Raw genomic sequence first — 22,736 nt, 5'->3', positions numbered from 1 at the left:
GAGGGCCTCTGCCATCCTTGCATGGTTGGGAAGAAGTAGAATTATACAGCAGTGACCCCAAAGGCCGACCTTGAGCAGCTGGAGGATAGGGGAGGTGGGCATCACTCACTTTGCAGTTTTGCCAGCGTGTCACTGCGGCTGACTGACCACCTCTGGCCAAGTTTGAAATAAAGACAGGGTGAGCTGAAATTCACATGACTGAGAGGCAGTGGAGCAGAGTGGTTCATGGTCTAGATTTCAGAGCCAGTTCAGCTGGGTTGGAATCCGTCTCTCCACGTCCCGGCTGTGGCACCTGGCCATGTTACTGAGTCCCCCTTTGCCTAAGTTTCCTCATCTGATGAAAAAGGAACGATGATGATGATGATGATGATAACAGTACCAACCTCTCAGTGCTGTTTTGAAGATTAAAGGAGTCCATTCGTATGAAGTGTTTAGAACTGCATCTGGCATGTGGCAGGGGTTTGCTCTTACTATTAGGCACACACTATGGAATGAATAGGAGAGACAATTTAGGTAAAAAAGGTATCTGAGATATTGTTTCCCTGGATCACAGTTTACACTTGTAGACAGGTGGCAGAGAGCTTCAGAAAGGCTTGTTCAAGCTCAGATAGTCAGATGGCAGGAGGGAGGCCGAGAACCTTGGCTCCTCAACCCTTGGTCTCTGTGCTCCCTATGTAGCCACACTTGTGAATCCAGGCAAAGTTGTGTCATCAATATGAGACATCACCAGCTCTCTCATTGCTATGTCACCTCTGTGGGACCCCAGGAATCTATAGGCTCCCCACCTTAGCTGGAACAAAAGCTGGAATAAAGCAGGTAACAGGGTCAGCAGAGTTACCCTAAGTCGTTTGGGACTGCAGACAAGTTCATGGGAAAGGAAAGTTACTTGTTTGGTACCAAAAGCCACCAGCCAGCTAAAGAAACAACCCTGCCCTGGGGGTTAGAACGGCAGCCCCCGCTGAGGCAACTGGCCCAGCATTCCAGGGATTCAGACAACCCGAGAGCACGTACTCTGGAGGGAATATCGTGGCAGAAAACGGGGCCTCACAGTTACTGCTGGTCACATGACCCTCTGGTAAAGGCTAAGCGCAAACAGCAGAGAAGGAAATCTGATTTTTCCATAGGAAGACATGCTCTAATAAGGTTCTGATCTTTTCAATATCATTCATTACTTAATATAAAATATTATGCCAAAACATCATACCAAATAAATACCGCAGTAAACCATGCTAATCATAAACAATTAGAAAACATAGAAAATATAATGAAGAAAGTAGAATTATCATTTTTATGTGGTTCTTTTTGGCTGTTTATGTGTATATAATATATAACTTGACACAATTTAGGTTATAAAGTACATTAAATTATATATTCTGAATTTGGTATATTATTTCTTTTATTTATTATGTATTTATTCTTGAGACAGGGTCTCACTCTGACACCAAGGCTGGAGTGCAGCGGTAGGATCATGACTCACTGCCTTGACCTCCTGGGCTTCAGCAATCCTCCCACCTCAGCCTCCTGAGTAGCAGAGATAACAGGTGTGTGCCATCATGCTTGGCTAATTCTTGAAATTTTTTGTAGAGCTACGATCTCACTATCTTGCCCAGGCTGATCTTGAACTCCTGGGCGCAAGCACTCCTCCTGCCTTGGCCTCCCAAAGTGCTGGAATTACAAGGGTGAGCCACTGTTCCTGGCCTGCTTTTGGTATATTATAAGCATTTTTCCATGTCATTAAATATTCCTTAAAAATATTTTTAACAGCTGCAAAGCATTCTGTTGGATGGATGGACCATAATTCTTTGAAATATTATTAGGTTATTTTCAATTGTTTTTACAGCTACAGGAATGCAGCCCTAGATGACTTGTACTTCAATATGTGTGCACACCTCTGATTATGTCCTGAGGTTGAAATCCTGACATGGACTGGCTACTGAGGTTTTGCTTCTGCCCTTAGGAAGGACTTAAAGCTCCCCTTTCAGGGCCCCTTGGGAATGAGGAGGAGAAGGGGTGAAGTTAGTGGAACAGATGCAAAATCATTCTCAGGACATGGTGGTAAAAGGTGAGGGTGTCAGCGATGGTAGGTTGGAAATGCTAGTGTCCACATGGGGGCCTCTCTCTCTAGCTTCCCACTTTTGGGGATTCTGTTCTCTAGCCTCCTGACCTGCCATCTTAGAAACCTGTCTCAAATGACTTTAGCAAAAGGGAGAGTCAATTGGAAGAATCCTGAAATATCTTCTGTAATCAAAAGAAGGGCATTTGACCAAACCATGGGAAGGGCAGGATACAGCTAGCTGTGGACCAACCAAATAACCCCATGGGAGGGCAGGTTCTCAAAGAATATGAAACTTCCACTTTGACCTCAAGGAGTTGGGGCAGGACAGTGCTCTCAGAAAAAGGAGATACTAGTTCCTGGAGAAAGGGAAGGCTCGTGGCCTTTTGGGTGTTGTTTTCTAAGAAGATGAGGTGGCAAGATGGACTTGGGGCTGCTGCCTCCCACTAGGGGCACTACCTGCCCATGCTGTGGAAAAGTCTGGGCGTGGGAGCCTTTGTTCTGGTTTTGCTCGAGGCCTGAGGGAGGAACATTCTTTTAGATTGTCTCTCCGTTTCTTCCTGCTTTCAGGTTGGTGAGTCCTCTAGGACAAAGAGATTCAAGTATGGACCTTGGGGACAAGGGTGAAGGCAGCCAGTAGAGGGTTGCTCAGAGGTATACAATTAGCACTGTGGGCTTCCAAAAGGTGCAGCCCAGCTCAACAACCTGAAGCTTTCACACAGAGATGTGGGGCCAAAACGAGTCAATAACAAGTGCTGTGCTGATGCCTAGAGTGTCCCTAGTGCACATCTTTCTCCTGTACCTGTGGTAGAAGAAGGCTGGGAGTCCTAGCCAAATATCTGTCCAACTCTTCATCACTATCCAGAACAGAAGAACATGTTTAGGGCTTTTGAGACACATTGCCAAATTGCTCTGTTAAAAATGGAATATTTTGGGATCAAGCGAGAAGTCCAAACCAGGGGGCTCTTGCCAGTCCTGGGCATGTCATCCTCTCAATCAGCTTTAAGTAGCATGCCAGCATTCTGCACAGGATAGAGTTCTCCTTAGAATCAGTTGATCAGACATGACAGTCACAATCATACCAATGCTATTTGACAAAATATCATATTGCTTTCTTCAATATAATGTTCTTATATCATTTTTAAAAACAGCTCCTGCTTTTTTTTAAGTAAAAAAAGTTGCTAGGGGAATGGAGTACTTTCAAACGTTGTTGAATTCAGAAGAGCTTCATTGGGACCCTGTTTTGCTGTGCTTTTTGTTGCCACTGAAGTTTCCTTCTTGAGCACAGGCATTAGCGTTCAGGTTGTAGGCTTTCTGCTTTCTCAGGGGTTGGTATTTCTTTGAAGACTGGCCAAACATGGATGAACACTTCATTGCAAGGACTGCCTACCATGACCTCTCTAAGCAACAACATGCTGTGATTGGCAGTGGGTCAGGAGGGCATGTGACAGGCTCACACCAGTAGCCACAGACTGGTATTAGCTGAAATGTCAAACCCTGTGTGGTTGTTGTATAGTTGCATGATTGAATCAAAGAATATTAGAGCTGGACGGACCCTTGGAGACCATAGATTTCAACCCTTTCCACCAGACCTACCCACCTTACAAATAAAGGAATTGAGACCCAGGGAGAAGAAAAGGCTTATCCATGGTTACACATAAAGAATAATCAGAATCAAGAATAAGGTGAGGCCAGGCGTGGTGGCTCACGCCTGTAATCCCAGCACTTTGGGAGGCTGAGGCGAGTGGACCATCTGAGGTCAGGAGTTTGAGACCAGCCGGTCAACAAGGTGAAACCCCATCTCTACTAAAAATACAAAAATCAGCCGGGCATGATAGTGGGTGCCTATAATCCCAGCTACTTGGGAGGCTGAGGCAGGAGAATTGCTTGAACTCGGGAGGCAGAGGTTGCAGTGAGCCAAGATCATGCCATTGCGCCCCAGCCTGGGCAATAGAGCAAGACTGTGTCTCAAAAAAAAAAAAAAGAATAGGCTGGGTGTAGTGGCTCACGCCTGTAATCCCAGCACTTTGGGAGGCCAAGGCAGGCGGATCACCTGAGGTCAGGTGTTCGAGACCAGCCTGGCCAACATGGCAAAATCTCGTCTCTACTAAAAGTACAAAAATTAGCTGGGCGTGGTGCCGGGTGCCTGTAGTCCCAGCTACTCAAGAGGCTGAGGCAGGAGAATTGTGCCACTGCACTCCAACCTAGGTGACAAGAGCGAGACTCCGTCTCAAAAAAAGAAGAAGAATAAGGTGAAATTTTTACAGTGTTAAAAAATAAGAACCATCAGCCTAGGATCCTGTACCGAGAAATTATCCTTCCAAAGAGCAGAAGAGGCTTCCAGTTTTCAGTCTGGCATGTAAAGGGCATGGAAGTCATCACTTCATCCTGGCAACAAGGAAAAAGCTAAACAAACTGAAAAAATAACTCGTCCTAGATCTGTCAAGGAAGTGAGGTCACAGGACAAACTGCTGCCCCCCAAATTAGAGACAGACAGGCAGATAATGAGAATCCAAACTTACTGGAGCAGAAACTCACAAGCAGAAACCTCTGAGAGCCAGTGTCACTGCAGGAAAAACCTGCTGTATGATTAACAAACGAATGGCTGGAGGCTTGGCAATGACAAGTCTGAGAGTTAAGAGCCCCATGGACCCAGTTATAGGTAAAACACTTCTGTGAGTTTACCTTCTGGAGCTCTACCAGGTTCACAGAGTGAAGACTGAGGGAAAATCCCTTTATGTTCCTGGAAGAGGAAGGGAAAAGGAACCATTTTGAAATATACCAGAGCATTCTGGTCCCGTTAAGGCCTGCCCCAAGAGAAACTATTTTACCAGGATCTACCCTATTGGGGTTTAATTAGAGCTGACCCAGGGAAGGGAAATATCCAACTCTAGCCTCTTTTCCCTTTCTGTCTCATGTAAGGGGTGGAGGGGAAACTGAGGAGCCCTTATAAAGTTCTCAGCCCTGATGCACAGGCTCCCTAAAAGACTGTGACCCAATCACAGGACTATAGAATGCTACCCCACACCTCACACCACACCACTAAAGGCCTGTCTACCTAGTGCGTCATGCCTGCCTTTCAAAAAAAAAATTACAAGGCATAAATTACAAGGCACAATTACAAGGCAAAAAGTTACAAGGCAAAAAACACTGTTCAAAGGGACAGAGCAAGCATTAAAACCAGACTCAGACGTGGCAAAAATGTTGAAATTATCAGACAACATTATTACACCAGGAACATTATCAGGCCAGGAATTTAGAACATTGTGAGGCCAGGAATTTAAAACAACTATGAAGAATATGCTAAGAGCTTGCATAAAAGTAAGTAAACAACATGCAAGAGCAGATGGGTGCTGTAAGGAAAGAGACGGAAAATCTAAGAAAGAATTAAAAAAAATGCTAGGCTCAAAAACACTGCAACAGAAATGAAGAATGCCTTTGATAGGCTGGGCATGGCTGAAGAAAAATCTCTGAGCTTGAGGATTACGTCCATAAAGCGCCTAAAACTGAAAAGCAAAGAGAAAAAGGACGGAAGAAACAAAACAAAAACAAAAACCCAGGACAGAATAGTGGGACAACTACAAAACATACAATATTCATTTAATGGGAATACCAGAAGAAAAGGAAAGGAAGAAAGGAATAGAAGAAATATTTAAAACAATAATAACTGAGGCCAGGCATGGTGGCTCACGCCTGTAATCCCAGCACTTTAGGAGGTTGAGGTGGGTGGAGCACTTGAGGTCAGGAGTTCAAGACCAGCCTGGCCAGCATGGCGAAACCCCATCTCTACTAAAAATACAAAAACAATTAGCTGGGCATGGTGACACACGCCTGCAATCCCAGCCACTTCGGTGACTGAGGCACGAGAGAAAATTGCTTGAACCCGGGAGGCAGAGGTTGCAGTGAGCCAAGATCGCCACTACACTCCAGCCTGGGCAACAGAGAAAGACCCTGTTTAGAAAAACAAAACAAAAACAAAAACAAACAAACAAAAGATAATAACTGATAATTTCCCTCAAATTAATATCAGACACCAAGCCACAGATCCAGGAAGCTCAGAGAACATCAAGCAAGATAAATGCCAAGAAACTCCCACATTTAGCGTATTATATTCAAACTGTAGAAAATAAAAGATAAGGAAAAAATCTTGAAAGAAGCCAGAGGAGAAAACAACTTAGTACATGGAGGAGCAAAGATAAGAATTACATCTGACTTCTCTTTAGACAGCATGCAATCGGCCGGGTGTGGTGGCTCATGCCTGTATTCCCAGCACTTTGGGAGGCTGAGATGGGAGGATCACTTGAGTCAAGGAGCTTGAGACCAGCCTAGCCAACAGAGTGAGACCCCGTCCCTACAAAAAATTTAAAAATTAGCTGGGCTTGGTGGTGCATACCTGCAGTCACAGCTAATCTGGAAGCTGAGGTGGGAGGATTGCTTAAACCCAAGAGTTCAAGGCTGCAGTGAGCTACGATGGTGCCACTGCACTCCAGCTTGGGTGACACAGTGAGACCCTGTCTCTAAAAAAGTTAGGAAAAAAAGAAAAGAAACCATTCAATTAAGAATAGAATGGCTTGAAACAGTGTTGAGTTGAGAGGAAGAAGAAAAAAACCCAACACCAACCTAGAAGTCTATAACCTGTGAAATTATCCTTTGAAAGTAAAAGAGAAAAAAAGACTTTTTCAGACAAACAAAAATTCAGGGAGTTTGTCACCAGCAGACCTGCCTTGCAAGAAATGTTAAAAGAAGTTCTTCTGAGAGAGCAAATGACATGGGTAAGTGTGACATTATGATAGCTATGTATTGGTCTTCATCTTGTTACAGTCTTTTGTTATAATGTTGGGACACTTTAGGTCTTCGAAGCAGGCCTCAGGAAACAGAATCTCGCTCTCTGACCTTTTCCTGCCCCTCCTTCATCCACCAGAGAGGGTCCTGTCCCCTACCCTGGAGGAAGGAATGCTACACAGACAGACCAAAAAGAATCTGGACAGGCCTTGCTGAGTTTCCCCACTCAGTCTATTCCTATGAGATCCTACCCTTTTAGTCCAATCACATTTCTACATGGTGGTCAATCATGCCTTTCCAGTGACGTCTCCATAAAAGGCCCAAGAGAAGCTGTGTGCTTAGCATGCACCTGTAATCCCAGCTACGTGGGAGCTTGGGTGGCTGAGGCAGTAGTTCAAAGCCCGCCTGGGTAACATAGCAAGACCCCCCCACTCTAAAAAAAGCAAAAGCAAAACCAAAACAAAATGCCCAAGAGGACAAGGTTTGGGGAGCTTCCTAGTAGCTGAAGACCTGGAGATTCCTGGAGGGCAGTGCGCCCAGGGAGCGCATGGAGGGTCCATGCTCCTTTTTCCATACCTCACCGTATGCATCTCTTCATCTGTAATATCCTTTATAATCAGCTGGTGTCCAGCAGCGGTGGGGGCCGGCCTTGGGGACAGAGCCCTCAACCTGTGGGATCTGATGCTATCTCCAGGTAGATAGTGTTGGAGTTGAATTGGAGGCCACCCAGTGGGTATCCACCACAGACTTGATTGCTTGCTTGGCGGTGGAGAGAAACACTTCTCACATGTGGTCACAGAAGTCTTCTGTGTTGATGACTGCTGTTTTGAGTGAGAGAATAGAAAAAAGCAAGTTGAGGGTTAAACATAAACACACACATACACACACACACACTCACAGTAAGGTATGCAGATCCACATGAAGAAAAGAAGAGCATAAAATGAAAAATTTCCCAACTCTGCAGTAAAACACCCAAACAAAACAAATAAATTCCCAAAACATCGGCTTCTGGACTGAGTGTATGTAGTTGGAAGAGGGAAAGGAAAGATGACCCAGAGTTGTTGGGGGAAAGATGTTGCCCTGAAGGAAAAGGGAAGGAAGGAGCTCCCAGGGCTAAAGGAAGGGGCTCAGTGACTTGGTTGAGCCTGGACTGGCGGGGGTTACTTCTGCTTGAGAGTGGGGCCTGGAACACCCCTACCCTGGGTGGAGAGAGGAGTTAGAGGAGGGCAAAACCTGCTCAGGGAGGTCTGTGATGAGAAAAGGCCCATGAAATGGTGTCTCATCTAGCCACAAGCCAAGTATGGATCTCAGGAAAGGGCTGGGCATGTGGCTCATGCCTGTGATTCCAACACTTTGAGAGACCAAGACAAGAGGGTTGCTTGAGGCAAAGGAGTTTGAGACCAGCCTGGACAATATAGCGAGATCCCCTCTCTGCAAAATCTTTGAAAAACGATAGGCCCAGCATGGTGGTGCATACCTGTAGTCACAGAGACTCAGCAGGCTGAGGCCGGAGGATTGCTTGAGCCCACAAGTTTGAGGTTGCAGTGAGCTATGATCACACCACTGCACTCCAGCCTGGGTGACAGAGTGAGACCTTATCTCTAAAAAATTTTAAATTAAAAAACAGATCTCAGGGAGGGAGGCTTACTCTCAACTGGAGTAAAGGAAACAGCAAGAGAGGCCATGAGCAAGGGAGCAGCGAGGCTGTGGCAGCAAGCAGTGGCTGCTCAGAGGGGCCATGGGGCAGGGGGAGCAGGAGCCCTGGGTGTGGGATCTTTCTCATGGCTTTGCTGGGAAGCTGTGGGTGGGCTCCCCAGTTGGGATTCACGTTTCAGGGACTTTTCTCTATCAGCTTGTACTTCTGTCCAGGTCAGCGACGGCATGGTTTTCAATCTTTAGCTTGTGTTGGAATTACCTGCAGAGCTTGTGAAAATACTGAAGGTTGAGTTTCTGATTCAGTAAGTCTGGGGTGGGGCCTGAGGGTGTGTTTTTCTAACCAGTCCCTAGGGGCTGTTGCTGCTGCCTGTCGAGGACTACATTTTGAGACCCATTGAACAGGAAGACAATTTTATTTTATGTGACACCATGGTAGGCATGTGTAGCCCTCATGTAACACTCACCACAGCTCTGCTGGAGAGGTGCTGGACAGTTTGTGAACCTCTGTTATGGGTTGAATTGTGTCCACCAAAATATGTTGATGTCCTAACCCCCTGGACCTCAGAATGTGACTTTATTTGGAACTCGGGTAGTTGTAGGTGTCATTAAGATGGGGTCCTGTTGGGGTAGGGTAATCTGATATGACTGGTGTCGTTATAACAAGATACAGAAACACAGAGAGTGAAGAATGCCACGTGAGGACAGAGACAGGGAGAAGACAGCCATGTGACAACGGAGGTGGAAATTCAAGTGATGCACCCACAAGCCATAGAATGCTCAGGACTGCCAGGCACCAGCAGAAGCCAGGAGAGAAGGAAGGATTCTCCCCTATAGATTTCAGAGACAGCATGGCCCTGCTGACATCACGCTGTGGCCTTCTAGCCTCCAGAACTGTGAGACAGTAAATGTGTGTTGTTTTAAGCCACCCAATTTGTGTTACTTTGTTACGGCAGCCACAGGAAACTAATACACCCTCAAAGCCAAACTGGCCTTAGGCTGTTCTCTCCAGGTGACTCAGCTGTTCTTTGAGTGCTGTGACTGCAACTGGCGGGACCTGGGATCCCTTCCTGAGTCAAAGAGAGCTATGAACATGAGGTGACCTGGTGCAGAAACATTGCCCAGTGGGGGCACTCTTTCCCGGATAGCGACGATTGGCCTAGTCAGCTCCTTTGACTGTGTGCGAGTGATAAAGAGGTAACAAGACGCATCAGAAGGAGCAAGCAGGGGGCATCCTGCAAAGCCATTCCAGCCACAGTCATCTCCTTAATGAAGAGGGGGCTTGTCCCAGGAAGCAGTTATGAAATTGTCCTGTTCTTCCTAATAATTAACTTACCTACCTCATCTGAGTGACCATTTGTGTGCCTCTCTTCTTTGCAATCTGGAAGGACCTAAAAAAATAAGAATTCTAAATTAAAAATTACGATCTTCATTTCTCAGTTGAGCAAACTGAGGCTCAGAATGGTTAAGTAACTTATCCAGGGGCCAATAAACTGCAGAGATTGGTCCTAAACCCCTGGCTTCTATTTTACCATCGCATTCAAGTTCTCTCTCAGGGGAAAGGCCCACGCAGAGTCTCTCGGTGTGAGGTGGCTTCTACTGTGAGCACCCCACATATCAGACTATGTGCCCTGCAGAATGCACAATGGCCACACCATGGGCTTGGGCAGGGGCCAGCAAGCAGTTTCCTCAACAAGCTACTAGAAAAAGGTGGCTGCTCCCTCTCTGTCTTTGGGGCCCAGAGCTTGCCTCATTCTTGCCTCATGCATGTCTGCATCATTCATTCAACAAGCACTTATTAAATACCTTCTATGCTTCCCAGCCTTTGAGAGTTAAGGGTTCATGCAGTTCTTTAATTTGAGGAGTTATCCTTCTCACCCTTAACCACTAACTCAGTATCCCCCTCCCTAAGCAATCAATATGATTTTTACTATAGAGGAATTCCTACAGGAAAGGGATTTATGCCTAAGGCTGTCCATGTATTGTCTGAAGAAGGTCTGCCTTCGAAAACACGTGTTCATGTGATGTAGAATATTAGAGGTTCAGAAAGGGAAACAGCAACTCAACAAGCTTTGGTGACTACTGAATCCAGTCCTTGGCATATCATAGGAGCTCAAGAAATGTTATGGACTAGTTGAAAGGATCTGGGCAATGCCTCTGTTAGAAATTATTTATCACCAGGACCAGTTAAAAATCAGTGTCTTCATTTATTTATTTATTTTTATTCATTCAAGAAATATCTATTGAGTCCCTACTGATAATGGAAAGGTGAATGAGTCAGTCCTTGCTCCTGAGAACATTAAGGAATAATCAACATGGGGGGTCCCTGGAACCAATGTTGCTAAATAAATAACCGACCCTGGGGAAGAGTAACCATACTTAAAAGGTATCTTATGCTGGACTGTGTTTAGTTCCTGAGAAGTGTCCCCCTTGGGGAGGCACCATGTGTAAGAATGGGAGTTGGGCCATTTGCCAGTTACTACTTATGTAATCCTAAATTATCTAAACTCATGAGCTTCAGTCTCCTCTGTAAAAGGGGTGTAATAATCACACCTACCTGACAGCGCTGCTGTGAGGATTTGAGAAGAATATGAAATAATCCATGTAATAATCAGTTTGCTCAGTTTCTGGCACTCAGTAAGAAGACATACATTTAGTAGATATTTATGGGCTGAGTTCCTTGTGGAAAGGGATTACATTTTAGTCTCTTTGTTAACTACTTCGAGGAATAGGCCCATCAATCACACAAGAGGTGGGATCTATAATGACTCTTCATAATGATGTGGCCCAAAGAGTGTTTCTTGGAGCACCAAAGCCAACAAACACTTTCTTCATAATTAAATAGTTCGAGAAACTCTGCTGGCAATGCAATTGCCTTCTCTTGAAGATTCATAAGGTATATCAGTAGATTAAGGATGTTAGAAGAGTTTGTAATGAAGAAACCTGTTTAACTTTATTTAGTTCAGTGTTTTCCAATCTTATCGGACCAATAATGTACCCTGGAAGAACCCAAACTCCTGAAGCTTCAACTTGGAAGGAGATTCTGGGCAGAAAGATGGTTGATGCCAGAGCTCCTGCCTCTCCTGAGGGTTTCTCCTCCCCCATGGAGTTCTCACTTTACTCTCTGCTGTTGCCATCTATTGACTTCCAGGGTTGTTCTGACGCCTCATTAAAACTCACAGTAGAGCTGATGCTGGCTGAAATATTACAAAGACTTTGCTAAACATCAGAGGGACTTCCAGAAAAATACAAAGAAACATCAAGAAACACATCAGGCTGGGTGCGGTGGCTTCCACCTGTAATTCCAGCACTTTAGGAGGCTGAGGTGGGCAGATCACTTTAGGTCAGGAGTTCGAGACCAGCCTGGCCAACATGGTGAAACCCCTCTCTACTAAAAATAAAAAAATTATCTGGGTGTGATGGTGCACTCCAGCCTGGGAAGGGCAACAGAGCAAGACTCTGTCTCAAAAAAAAAAAAGAAAGAAAGAAAAAGAGAAAAAAGAAACACATCAAAGCCTGATGGGAGTTGCAGCCCCCACACAGCCGGCTGCTGGCAGGCATTGTCCCCTGAGACCCTGCCTCCTTTTCATCCCTAAAGGGCTGGTTGACCCATGATCAACCCAATCCCAATCCCCAATGCCAGCGGCCCCAAAGGAACCTGACCCTTGATGACCGCCCACACTGGTCTGGTGGCCACTGCTGGCTCTTTAAGATACCATGCTTGGGCCCTTGAAGCTTCTCTTAATTAACTGACAAGCAGACACTGGGCTGGACCAATTAAATGAGCTCAGGGATGACTCACTGGAAGGAAATGCAGAGATACAGAACCAGATAATCTGACTCACATGGTCAGCCTCTCTAGGTTCTAGCTTATTTACCTGCAGAATGTCAGAGATAATGGATTTATCCGACCTCTGACTATAATTCTAAAAAATCCCATAGCTCGGATCTCCCTGTCAGATAATAAGTCAGTTCTACTGCATTATTTTTTAATGTAACAAGACAAAAATGCTACGTAGAACTTACTTCTTTTTGAGACAGAATCTCGCTCTGTCTCCCAAGCTGGAGTGCAGTGGTATGATCTCAGCTCACTGCAACCTCCGCCTCCCGGGTTCCAGGGATTCTCCAACTTCAGCCTCCCAAGTAGCTGGGATTACAGGCACACAACACCACGCCCAGCTAACTTTTTTTATTTTTAGTAGAGACAGGGTTTCACCATGTTGGCCAGGCTGGTCTCACTCCTGACCTCAAGAGATCTGTCCACCTCAGCCTCCCAAAGTGCTGGGATTACAGGTGTGAGCCATCACACCCCACCAGAACTTTCTTTAAAAATAAAAAATAAAAAAACAAGCCAAATCCCAGCACTTTGGGAGGCTGAGGTGGGCGAATCACAAGGTGAAGAGTTAGAGACCAGCCTGACCAACATGGTGAAACCGTCTCTACTAAAAACACAAAAATTAGCTGGGCGTCATGGCACGCGCCTGTAATCCCAGCTACTCAGGAGGCTGATGCAGGAGAGAATTGCTTCAACCTGGGAAACGGAGGTTGCAGTGAGCCGAGATCCCGCCACTGCACTCCAGCCTGGGCGACAGAGTGAGACTCTGTCTCAAACAAACAAACAAAAACAAAAAACAAACAAACAAAAAAACACTGAAGTTCTTTAGCTCTTAAAAAGTCTGAATTAGTTTTCCCCACACAGACATGGTCAGGAAGAAATTAGAAAACATGACTCTGACCTTGGGCAATTTCAGTTTCTACCTGATCCCTTTCCCTCCCCTTCCCTTTCCTCCAACATTGCTTTTTTTTTTTTTTTTTTTTTCCCCTGAGATGAAGTCTCGCTCTGTCGCCCAGGCTGGAGTGCAGTGGTGCCATCTCAGCTCACTGCAACCTCCGCTTCCCAGGCTCAAGCAATTCTCCTGCCTCAGCCTCCTGAGTAGCTAGGATTACAGGTGTGCGCCACCACGCCCAGCTAATTTTTATATTTTTAGTAGACATGGGGTTTCATCATGTTGACCAGGCTGGTCTCAAACCCCTGACCTCATGATCCACCCGCCTCGGCCTCCCAAAGTGCTGGGATTACAGGCATGAGCCACCACGCTCGGCCCATTACTCTTAAAATTATAAGATCTCACCCAAGTTGGAGGAAATCACCTAACTCATCCAGGGATAAGAAGTTCTGTCAAAGGGTTGGTTTATTCCTTTACACACTTCACACACACACAATCCTTCCCCCACCCCTGACACCCTTTTCAACTATTTAAGGTCTGGGGGCTACTTCCGGGTATTTTTGGGTACCAGCAGGGAGACAGAAATGAGCAGGATTTATGGGAGAGTCAAATGCCCCTCTCAAAACAGTTAAAGGCCTTCCTTATAAATGGCCTCTCTCTGTAAATATAAAAACTAACTATAAGAATCTCAAACGGTCAGCCCTAAAAGACCAGGTCTTGTGGGATTGTAGAGTTGGCCGCTATGAAGGGAAGACTGGAAAAAGTGCCTCCAGGGACACGGGGTGGTCCACAGCCTAACAGTTAAAATGCTCATCACTTTTAAGAACTTTCCTAACCCCTTTAGTTCTTTGATGCTAAGCAGGGAAGAGGGAGGCTTGGAGACCAGGGATGTCCTCCCAGGTGGTGCTGGGGCCTGGGTAACCCTCAGGGTTTCCCTCAGGAGCCCTCTGCCTCTGGAACACCGTGCGTGGTAGGAGTTATTGAAGGGCTGTGTACAGTGAGTAAGCCCTTTCTTGTCAGCAAACCTTCATCAAGGCTTCAGAGCGATACCTGTCAAGAAGGATATGATATTTAGGGTGATGGTGACTGGGTAGGGAAAGGCTGATTTCTTTCAAAATTGGAAATAGAAAAATACACTGAAACAGACGATTGTTCTTAGTGTTGAAATATCATCCTGATTTCTCTGATGGTGCTACTTCCTAGGAAGTCACTAGAGATGAGATCTGAGTGACGGTTTAGTTCACTGAGGCTCTACCATGTGGCACACTCTGCGCCAAGCAATGGAGATACAGAAAGACGTAATCCCCACTCTCACAGAGCCCAGGAACCAGTGGTTGTGTCAGACATGAACAGGTGATGTCACTGTCATGCAGTAAGTGGTAGGATGAGAATATGAACGGGGAGCTCCCGGCAACCTTCCATAGTCTCCTGCAGGATTTTTAGATGTGCGACCCCATTCCTCTCACAGTGCTTAATAGGAAACAGCAAAGACTAGGAAGACTTCTCAGGGACAAATCCTAGCTCAACGAACCCAGTACTGTGTAACTGTGATGGTCACCATTTGCCAAATGTTGTAGAGGGCATCTCTGTCTTTGTCTCTGTGGGATCTCTTACTTCTTAATTTGGTGACAGCAATCTAGATTCTTCCTGAAGAATTACTCCTTCCCTGTTGCCTTAGCCTTGATGGGGTGTTCAATACCACCCCTTACACCCCACCTCTAGACACTTTATGCCTGAGCAAGGATTTCGCATGAGACCCAAGCTAGCCAAACAAGTGTGAAAGTAGTCAGAATCAAAATGGAGTCACTAATGTTAAGAAAACCCTGACAAATTAAACCCTGACAAATGAAAGAGGCTTCTCATGCTTGTATGCCTGATAACAGAAGACTGCAAAACCACAGCCTTGCACAAAGGCCATCACAACCTTACACAAAAAATACTGCAAGGACAACTGCCTAATTACTGCCTGTCCAGTCTCACACTGAAGTCACCCACGTTATTGATCTTTGTAGCCCAAAATAATTATTTCAGGACAAGTATGTAATCCTCTTCACTTTTCCTTTAAAAACCCTTGTCTTCCTCAGTGTGGCTATTCCTCAAGGATCTAGAACTAGAAATACCATTTGACCCAGCCATCCCATTACTGGGTATATACCCAAAGGTGTATATGTGACACATATACACCATGGAATACTATGCAGCCATAAAAAAGGATGAGTTCATGTCCTTTGTAGGGACATGGATGAAGCTGGAAACCATCATTCTCAGTAAACTATCACAAGGACAAAAAACCAAACACCACGTGTTCTCACTCACAGGTGGGAATTGAACAATGAGAACACTTGGACACAGGAAGGGGAACATCACACACCGGGGCCTGTTGTGGAGTGGGGGGCTGGGGGAGGGATAGCATTAGGAGATATACCTAATGTAAATGACGAGTTAATGGGTGCAGCACACCAACATGGCACATGTATACATAGTAACAAAGCTGCACGCTGTGCACATGTACCCTAGAACTTAAAGTATAAAAAAAAACAAAAACAAAAACAAAACACTTGTCTTCCTTTACTTCCCTAAATATGCACATAGTTTGCTATGGCACATTACCATTGCAATGCTTTATTCCTAAATAAACATCTTTTGTTTTAGAGAACCTCTCTCTGTGTATTATTTAGTTTGATGCAAGATTCTCCAAGGAACCTGAACTTGTACACAGACAAAGATGAACATGAACAAAGCTAATTTCATTCTGGTGGCAGCAACCTGGAAGGTCATCCATTAATTCTTGCTACCTGTATCCCACAAAACAACTTAATCCTATTCCTTCTTCTTCTTCTTCTTCTTTTTTTTTTTTTTTTTTTTTTTTTTGAGACAGGGTCTTGCTTTTTCACACAGGCTGGAGTGTAGTGGTGCAATCATAGCTCACTACAACCTCATTCTTGTGGGCTCAGGTGATCCTCTCACCTCAGCCTCCTGAGTACCTGTGACCACAGGTGCGCACCAACATGCCTGGCTAATTTTATTTTTTTGTACAGACAGGTTCTCACTCTCTCTCTATGCAGCCCAGGCTGGTCTTGAACTCCTGGACTCAAGCAACCCTCTCACTTCAGCCTCCCAAACTGCTGGGATTACAGGCATGAGCCACTGCACCCACCCCCTATTCCTTCTTAGGGACAGGCTTGCTCATATTTTTCTATAGTTTTGGGGACACCTTCATAACCTCCCATTAATTTTCTTAAGTAGCCAGAGTTTCTGTTGCTCACAACCAAAGAACCTGGACTGACACAAGGGTTTGCTCCATGCCAGACACACTAGGCCTCACCCTCCCTGAGAGAAAGAATTATTAGGTTTACATTTTGCAGATAAAGAGACTGATGTTGACAGTCTTACACACCAAAAACACACGGCCAGTCAATGCTGGAGCAAGCATTTAAATCAAAATCAGAACCCAGAGCGCAGTCTCTCTCCTTTTTGTCCCTTCATATCACCAATCCAGAGCCCTGCCATTCAGGTATAAGCTGCTGCTTCTAGATCTCACATTGGTATGATTTACAGTTTACACAATGTTTTCACACACAATAACACAGGTAATCCTCATGGCCACCTGGGAGGTAGATATCTTCATGACACGGGAAAATAGATTTACTGCAAGTCTGGTCAACCCACTTTTTTCCCTGCTTAAAACCGTTCTGTGACTCAACACAGCCTACAAGATCAGTCCAAAGGCTCAGCGTGGTATTCCAGGCCCTGTGGCGCCCAGGACCTGGGCCTCAGGCCTGCCACTCCCTTTCTTGCACTTGGAGCTCCAGCCATATGGAACGACTCACAATTCCCTGAAGCTCACCAGACCGGTCTGGGGCCCTGAGCCCTAAACCACTGGGATGTCACCTTCCCGTCCTCACCCCGAGTTATGGTTGGTGAATGCCTACTTAACTTCCACTGGACTGGCCTTCATCTCATGCCTATGAAGGTGATCCCTACTTACCTTCCAGACACAAACACAGCCCATCTTCCTCTCAAGCCTCTTCTGTACCAATACCCCCATTGTACCCTAGACAAGAATCTGGGGTGGCTCTACCATTATTAGATATTGTAGATATTGTAGTGGTGTTGACTCTTCAATATTTTTCCACCCCAAAGGTCATTTTAATCCATTCCTGTAATCTCAACCTTCCTGTGACTAGTCACAAATGGCCATGGGATTTACTACGTTTCTGATTTATTGGTGCTCTTCTCTGCTCACCTGCGAGACTTGGGCCATGTTCTCAAGACTTCAGCCAGCTCTGTGCCCGTGTTCACCTGGAACCCCTTTCCTAATAGAGCCCGGGAACTAATGAAGCCTCCTTTGCTGCTTCCTGAGAGGGAGCCACACTCAAGGCCAGCCCGAGGCCAGCAGGCCACAGCTCTTGCTCTCGGGTGTCTGAGGGAGGAGGGAGTCCCTGTGGTCCTCCATTTCCTCCACCGTCCTGGCTGCTGGGGCTTCCCCTTTCGACCCCTGCCTAGCCATGCCTCGATTCTATTCCCTTCTCTACCTCGCCACTATCCCCTCACCATCAGAACCTCTCTGTCCTGGGTCTCTTTACATCACAGCAAGCGCTTGTTAGCTGATTAACAATTAGCCATGGCCATGAGTTCATAGGCTCACCCCAAGGGCTGGGCACCCCCTCCGAGCTGTTTGTACATTCACAGGGAATTCGCAGAAACACTAGCCTTTCTCAATGAACAACTTGCCAGGCACTGTGCTAGATGAGTTGACATATGTTATCTCATTTTTTTTTTCAGTTTCATTCTCGTTGCCCAGGCTGCAGTGCAATGGCTCGATCTCAGCTCACTGCAACCTCCACTTCCCAGGTTCAAGTGATTCTCCTACCTCAGCCTCCTGAGCAGCTGGGATTACAGGCATGCGCCACCACGCCCGGCTAATTTTTTTGTATTTTTAGTAGAGACAGGTTTTCTCCATGTTGGTCAGGCTAGTCTTGAACTCCTGACCTCAGGTGATCTGCCCACCTCGGCCTCCCAAAGTGCTGAGATTACAGGCATGAGCCACCGCGCCTGGCCCATATGTTATCTCATTTAATTCTCACAGCAATTCTGTAATTATTCCCTATTCCTATGTTGCAGATGAAGACGGAATAGCTCAGAAAGGTTAATTAACTTGCTCAAGGTCTCACAGATAATAATGAGAGCTGGGATTCAAGGCACCTGTGAGGCTTACGGGGTGAGGACTCAGTAGTGACTGGGATGTGGCCTTGCCTTCTCTGCCTTCTGAAGAGCCAGTTCTGTTTGTTCAGCTCCTCCTATGAAAGGGCAACAGGACTTTCTGGGATTTTCAGGCATAACCCTGAAATTCAGGTTGAAGTTGCTCTCCCCAAATCTATTGACACAAGGGGCTTATATCCTTCCCAATTTTTGCACAAAATTCCCTGAGATAGCCTCCACTCTGGGAACTCAGTCTAAGTCATGCTCTATTGTTCTGCCTCAAGGTCTCCAACTGGTTGTTCTTTCTGAAATGCTCTCTCTCCATCTTTTCATGGCTGACTGCTTCTTACCATTTAGGTCTCAGTTTAAATTTTCCCTCCTTTGCAGATAGGCTCTCCCTGTCTTGCCTAATAAAGATCAACCCTTCTTTGTTTTCTTTCTCCCTTACCATTTTCAGTGGTGACTATCCAGTATCTGGTGGGTTGGTACTGCCCTTACACAGGACAGCCTTTGTCCATAGCTCACGATGGAAACCAGAAAAATCACAGGATCTGAAAGGAATGGGTCCTCAGGTATTATGGGAAAGAGGACCTTAGAGGTCATTTAATCTAAGTCTTGAGCTGCTAGGACTGTCATATTCTGGTGGGGTTTTTTTTCTTTGTTTGTTCACAATGGCTATGGAGAGCTGGTGAGCAAAGGTGACTGTTGTGTCCCACTGAAATGCTTCTGGGCTGTCCAAGATAGATCATGATGTTAAGTGGAATCAGCTCTGGGGTCAATTATTAAGTGAGTGCAGAAGTAACTGTGATTTTTGCACTGTCGGACTTTGCTGTTTGATATTAAATACATTCTTAAATAAATGTGGTTATGTTATGCATCATTTTAATGGGCATTTCTCACTTTATGTATTTTTGCTAAAGACTTATCACTTGTTCTTTGTTGTATGTTTATTTTAGACTATGGAAATAGACAAAAAGCAAATTCGAGTGATTTTCTTATTCGAGTTCAAAATGAGTTATAAAGCAGCAGAGACAATTTGCAACATCGACAACGCATTTGGCCCTGGAACTGCTAACGAATGTACAGGGCAGTGGTGGTTCAAGAAGTTTTGCAAAGGAAATGAGAGCCTGGAAGATGAGGAGCTGGCCATTGGAAGTTGACAACAACCAGTTGAGAACAATCGTCGAAGCTGATCCTCTTTCAACTACGCTAGAAATTGCCGAAGAACTCAACGTTGATCATTCTACAGTTGTTCAGCATTAGAAGCAAATTGGAAATGTGAAAAAGCTCATTTAGTGGTTGCTTCATGAGCTGAGCGAAAATTTAAAAAATGGTCTTTTTGAAGTGTTGTCTTATCTTATTCTACATAACAACAAGGAAGAATTTCTCAATCGAGTTATGATGTACAATGAAAAGTGGATTTTATATGATAACTGGCAATGACCAGCTCAGTGGTTGGTCTGAGAAGAAGCTCCAAAGCACTTCCCAAAGCCAAACTTGCACCGAAAAAAGGTCACGGTCACTGTTTGGTGGTCTCTGCTGGTCTGATCCACTACATCTTTCTGAATCCCGGTGAAACCATTATATCTGAGAAGTATGCTCAGCAAATCAATGAGTTGCACCGAATAGTACAACACCTGCAGCTGGCATTAATCAACAGAAAAAGCCCAATTGTCCATGACAGCACCTGACCACATGTCACACAACCAATGCTTCAAAAGTTGGAATAAATTGGGCTACGAACTTTTGCCTCATCTGCCATATTCACCTGACCTCTCATCAACCGACTACCACTTCTTCAATCATCTTAACAACTTTTTGCAGGGAAAATCCTTCCACAACCAGCAGGATGCAGAAAATGCTTTCCAAGAGTTCATCGAATCTTGAAGCATGAATGTGTATGCTACAGGAATAAACAAACTTATTTTTCATTGGCAAAAATGTCTTCATTGTAATGGTTCCTATTTTGATTAATAAAGGTGTGTTTGAGGCCGGGCGCGGTGGCTCATGCCTGTAATCCCAGCACTTTGGGAGGCTGAGGCAGGTGGATCATGAGGTCAGGAGATCGAGACCATCCTGGCCAACATGGTGAAACCCTGTTTCTACTAAAAATACAAAAATTTGCCAGGTGTGGTGGCGTGCACCTGTAGTCCCAGCTACTCAGGAGGCTGAGGCAGGAGAATTGCTTGAACCTGGGAGGCGGAGGTTGCAGTGAGCTGAGATCCTGCCACTGCACTCCAGCCTGGGTGACAGAGCGAGACTCCATCTCAGAAAAAAAAAAATGTGTTTGAGCCTAGTTATAATGATTTAAAATTCATGGTCCGACACCGCAATTACTTTTGCACCAACCTAATTGATGTCTAAGTAGGTCATATTCTACCTGCAAAAAGAAAATTTCATCTATCCCTTTCACATAGATGGAAACCCACTATCTCCAGTGGACAGTTAACACCAAAGGCATCACAGAGAACTCATGGAGCTCAGCTGAGGAGGTTTCAGGGATTTTTCTATTTCCTTTTCTTGATTATGAGAGTCTGGGACTAGATGCTCTCCAGACCTGTGCCTAAAGACTCTTCAACCCTTTGAGATGGAGATGAGGGAGGGAATAGGGAACCCAGTTCAGTTTGGATTTCAGATCCTTTTGTGGTTCATAAGCGTGATGATTGGGTTTCCATGTTCACGTTAGATATGCCTCCCTCAAACCTTGTTACAATGACATGGGCACCTTACCTATCTGACATGAGAAAAACAAACGTGGATTTCAGATAAACAAAAAATAACTTTTTTAGTGTATATGTCCCATAGAATATGTGGACATATTTATCCTAAAAATATTGTATGGGACATAGTTGTATTAAGAAACTGTTCATTGTTTATCTGAAGTTCAAATTTAACTGGGCATCCTATATTTTATGTGACATGGCAATCCTATGGAGGAGGGACCAACATTTAAAATAAATGGCTTCCCTAGGATAGAGCACTGGGACTGGGGAAAACAGAGGCCACAGTCAGCTGTGACTTTTTGAAGGAGGGAATAAAGTTGGTTTCTTTCATGCCAATTTAGCAATTACAGACGACCCCGTCAGAAATCTAAACCCGTGACTATCATGGGACTCAAAACCAGGAAAAAAAATAAGTCAAAACGATTAAGAGCCAGAGAAGCAGTCTTCATACACGCGGCCAGCCAGCAGACAGAGGACTCTCATTAAGGAAGGTAAGAGCGTTGCCTTCTCGCCATAATCATAGTCCTCTTCTCCCAGAATAGGATTTGGGAAATTCTGGCTAAGTCCTCTGCCTACCCTCATTGCCCCGCTGATGTGTGACATCAACAGAATTTCTCCGCAACGTTTGTCAGTCTCCAACTTCAGAGGGCTCACAAAGCCTCCTCCTGAATCCTCTCTCAGTCCTCCAAGACTACCAAGAAGAAAAGCAATTATTCAGGATGGCATCTTGCTGGGGAGAAGCAGCCTCCCTGAGGTAGATGTGTTCTCCTGTCACTTAAAGAACCACTTCTCCTGGTCTGAGTAGTAAGAGGCGCATTTGCTGTTGCTGCACCATTTGCCAAGGCTCTGAGTTTGAGGTATGGGATGTATTAAAACAATTTAATGAAGAATTAAGATTCCATTCTGTCATTTTGAACACAGGGTTCAGTCCTATATTAGTCACTTGAGAGGACTGGTGAGTTTGACTTTCATTTCTTTTTTACAACTGGGAAGGGCAAATTACACATAAAATGTCCCAGCGGAAAGGGGTCATGTGTCGAAATCCCCACTCTTCTGTCTCACCTCTCCCTGTTGTTTTAAACTGGGGCTCATTAATATAATTCTATGGGGATCAGACCTTTGAAATTCATGAGGACAGTAAGAGAGCAGAAAAATACACAATAATAAGGAAAGGAGCTTCCATTATTGGTTTTTAACGAGCGTACTTGAATTGCGGCCACTGCAGTTTATGGATATTTTTTGTTGTTCATTTGTATGTGTTATAGTTAGAAAAAAAAAGAATCCTAGCCAAGGGACTTGAACCAGAGAGAAGCAGAAATTGACTTAAGTAGGAAGGGAAACACATTGTTAGATAAAGTCAGGTCCTGGGCTTCCTCGGCTTGTTTTGGGTGGAGTGCCTGGGGACAGGCTGAAGCCCCTGTGTGGGGTGGTTTCCTTTGCTGAAAAGCTGGGCTGGAAGATGTTGTGCTCAGTGCTCAACCTCATGCACCCTCGTGAGGCAACCTCATGCACCCTCGCGAGGCACAGGCAACGGGTGCTCTGGGAAACACACGTTATGTATCATAGCCTCTGTTTGTCTGTAGGATTGATATCCAA

At 45.2% G+C, this 22,736-nt stretch overlaps 1 protein-coding gene and 1 non-coding gene across 8 annotated transcripts in view; one reads left to right on the top strand and one right to left on the bottom strand.

Moving 5' to 3' along the window:
• Positions 1–22,736, bottom strand: part of ERMP1 (endoplasmic reticulum metallopeptidase 1) — a 127,487-nt gene that overhangs the window by 82,775 nt on the left and 21,976 nt on the right. For 3 of the 7 annotated variants that reach the window (XM_063788728.1, XM_063788732.1, XM_063788730.1), the window contains 4 exons: positions 9,829–9,879; positions 7,412–7,656; positions 4,739–4,796; positions 384–484 (listed from right to left, as the gene is read on the bottom strand). In XM_063788728.1, the coding sequence (XP_063644798.1) occupies positions 384–484; positions 4,739–4,796; positions 7,412–7,656; positions 9,829–9,879 (455 nt within the window). Of the gene's footprint in view, positions 1–383; positions 485–4,738; positions 4,797–7,411; positions 7,657–9,828; positions 9,880–22,736 lie in introns of those variants that run through there. The other 4 variants (XM_063788731.1, XM_063788733.1, XM_063788729.1 and 1 more) reach the window with 3 other exon arrangements.
• On the top strand, positions 21,053–21,157 carry LOC112204486 (small nucleolar RNA U13). The gene has a single exon (XR_002938128.1). It is a non-coding gene; the product is annotated as a small nucleolar RNA U13 (small nucleolar RNA).

This window comes from Pan troglodytes, chromosome 11 (genome assembly GCF_028858775.2).
Source record: "Pan troglodytes isolate AG18354 chromosome 11, NHGRI_mPanTro3-v2.0_pri, whole genome shotgun sequence".
Classification (NCBI taxonomy): Eukaryota; Metazoa; Chordata; class Mammalia; order Primates; family Hominidae; genus Pan; species Pan troglodytes.
This window is presented reverse-complemented; position numbering and strand designations above follow the sequence as displayed.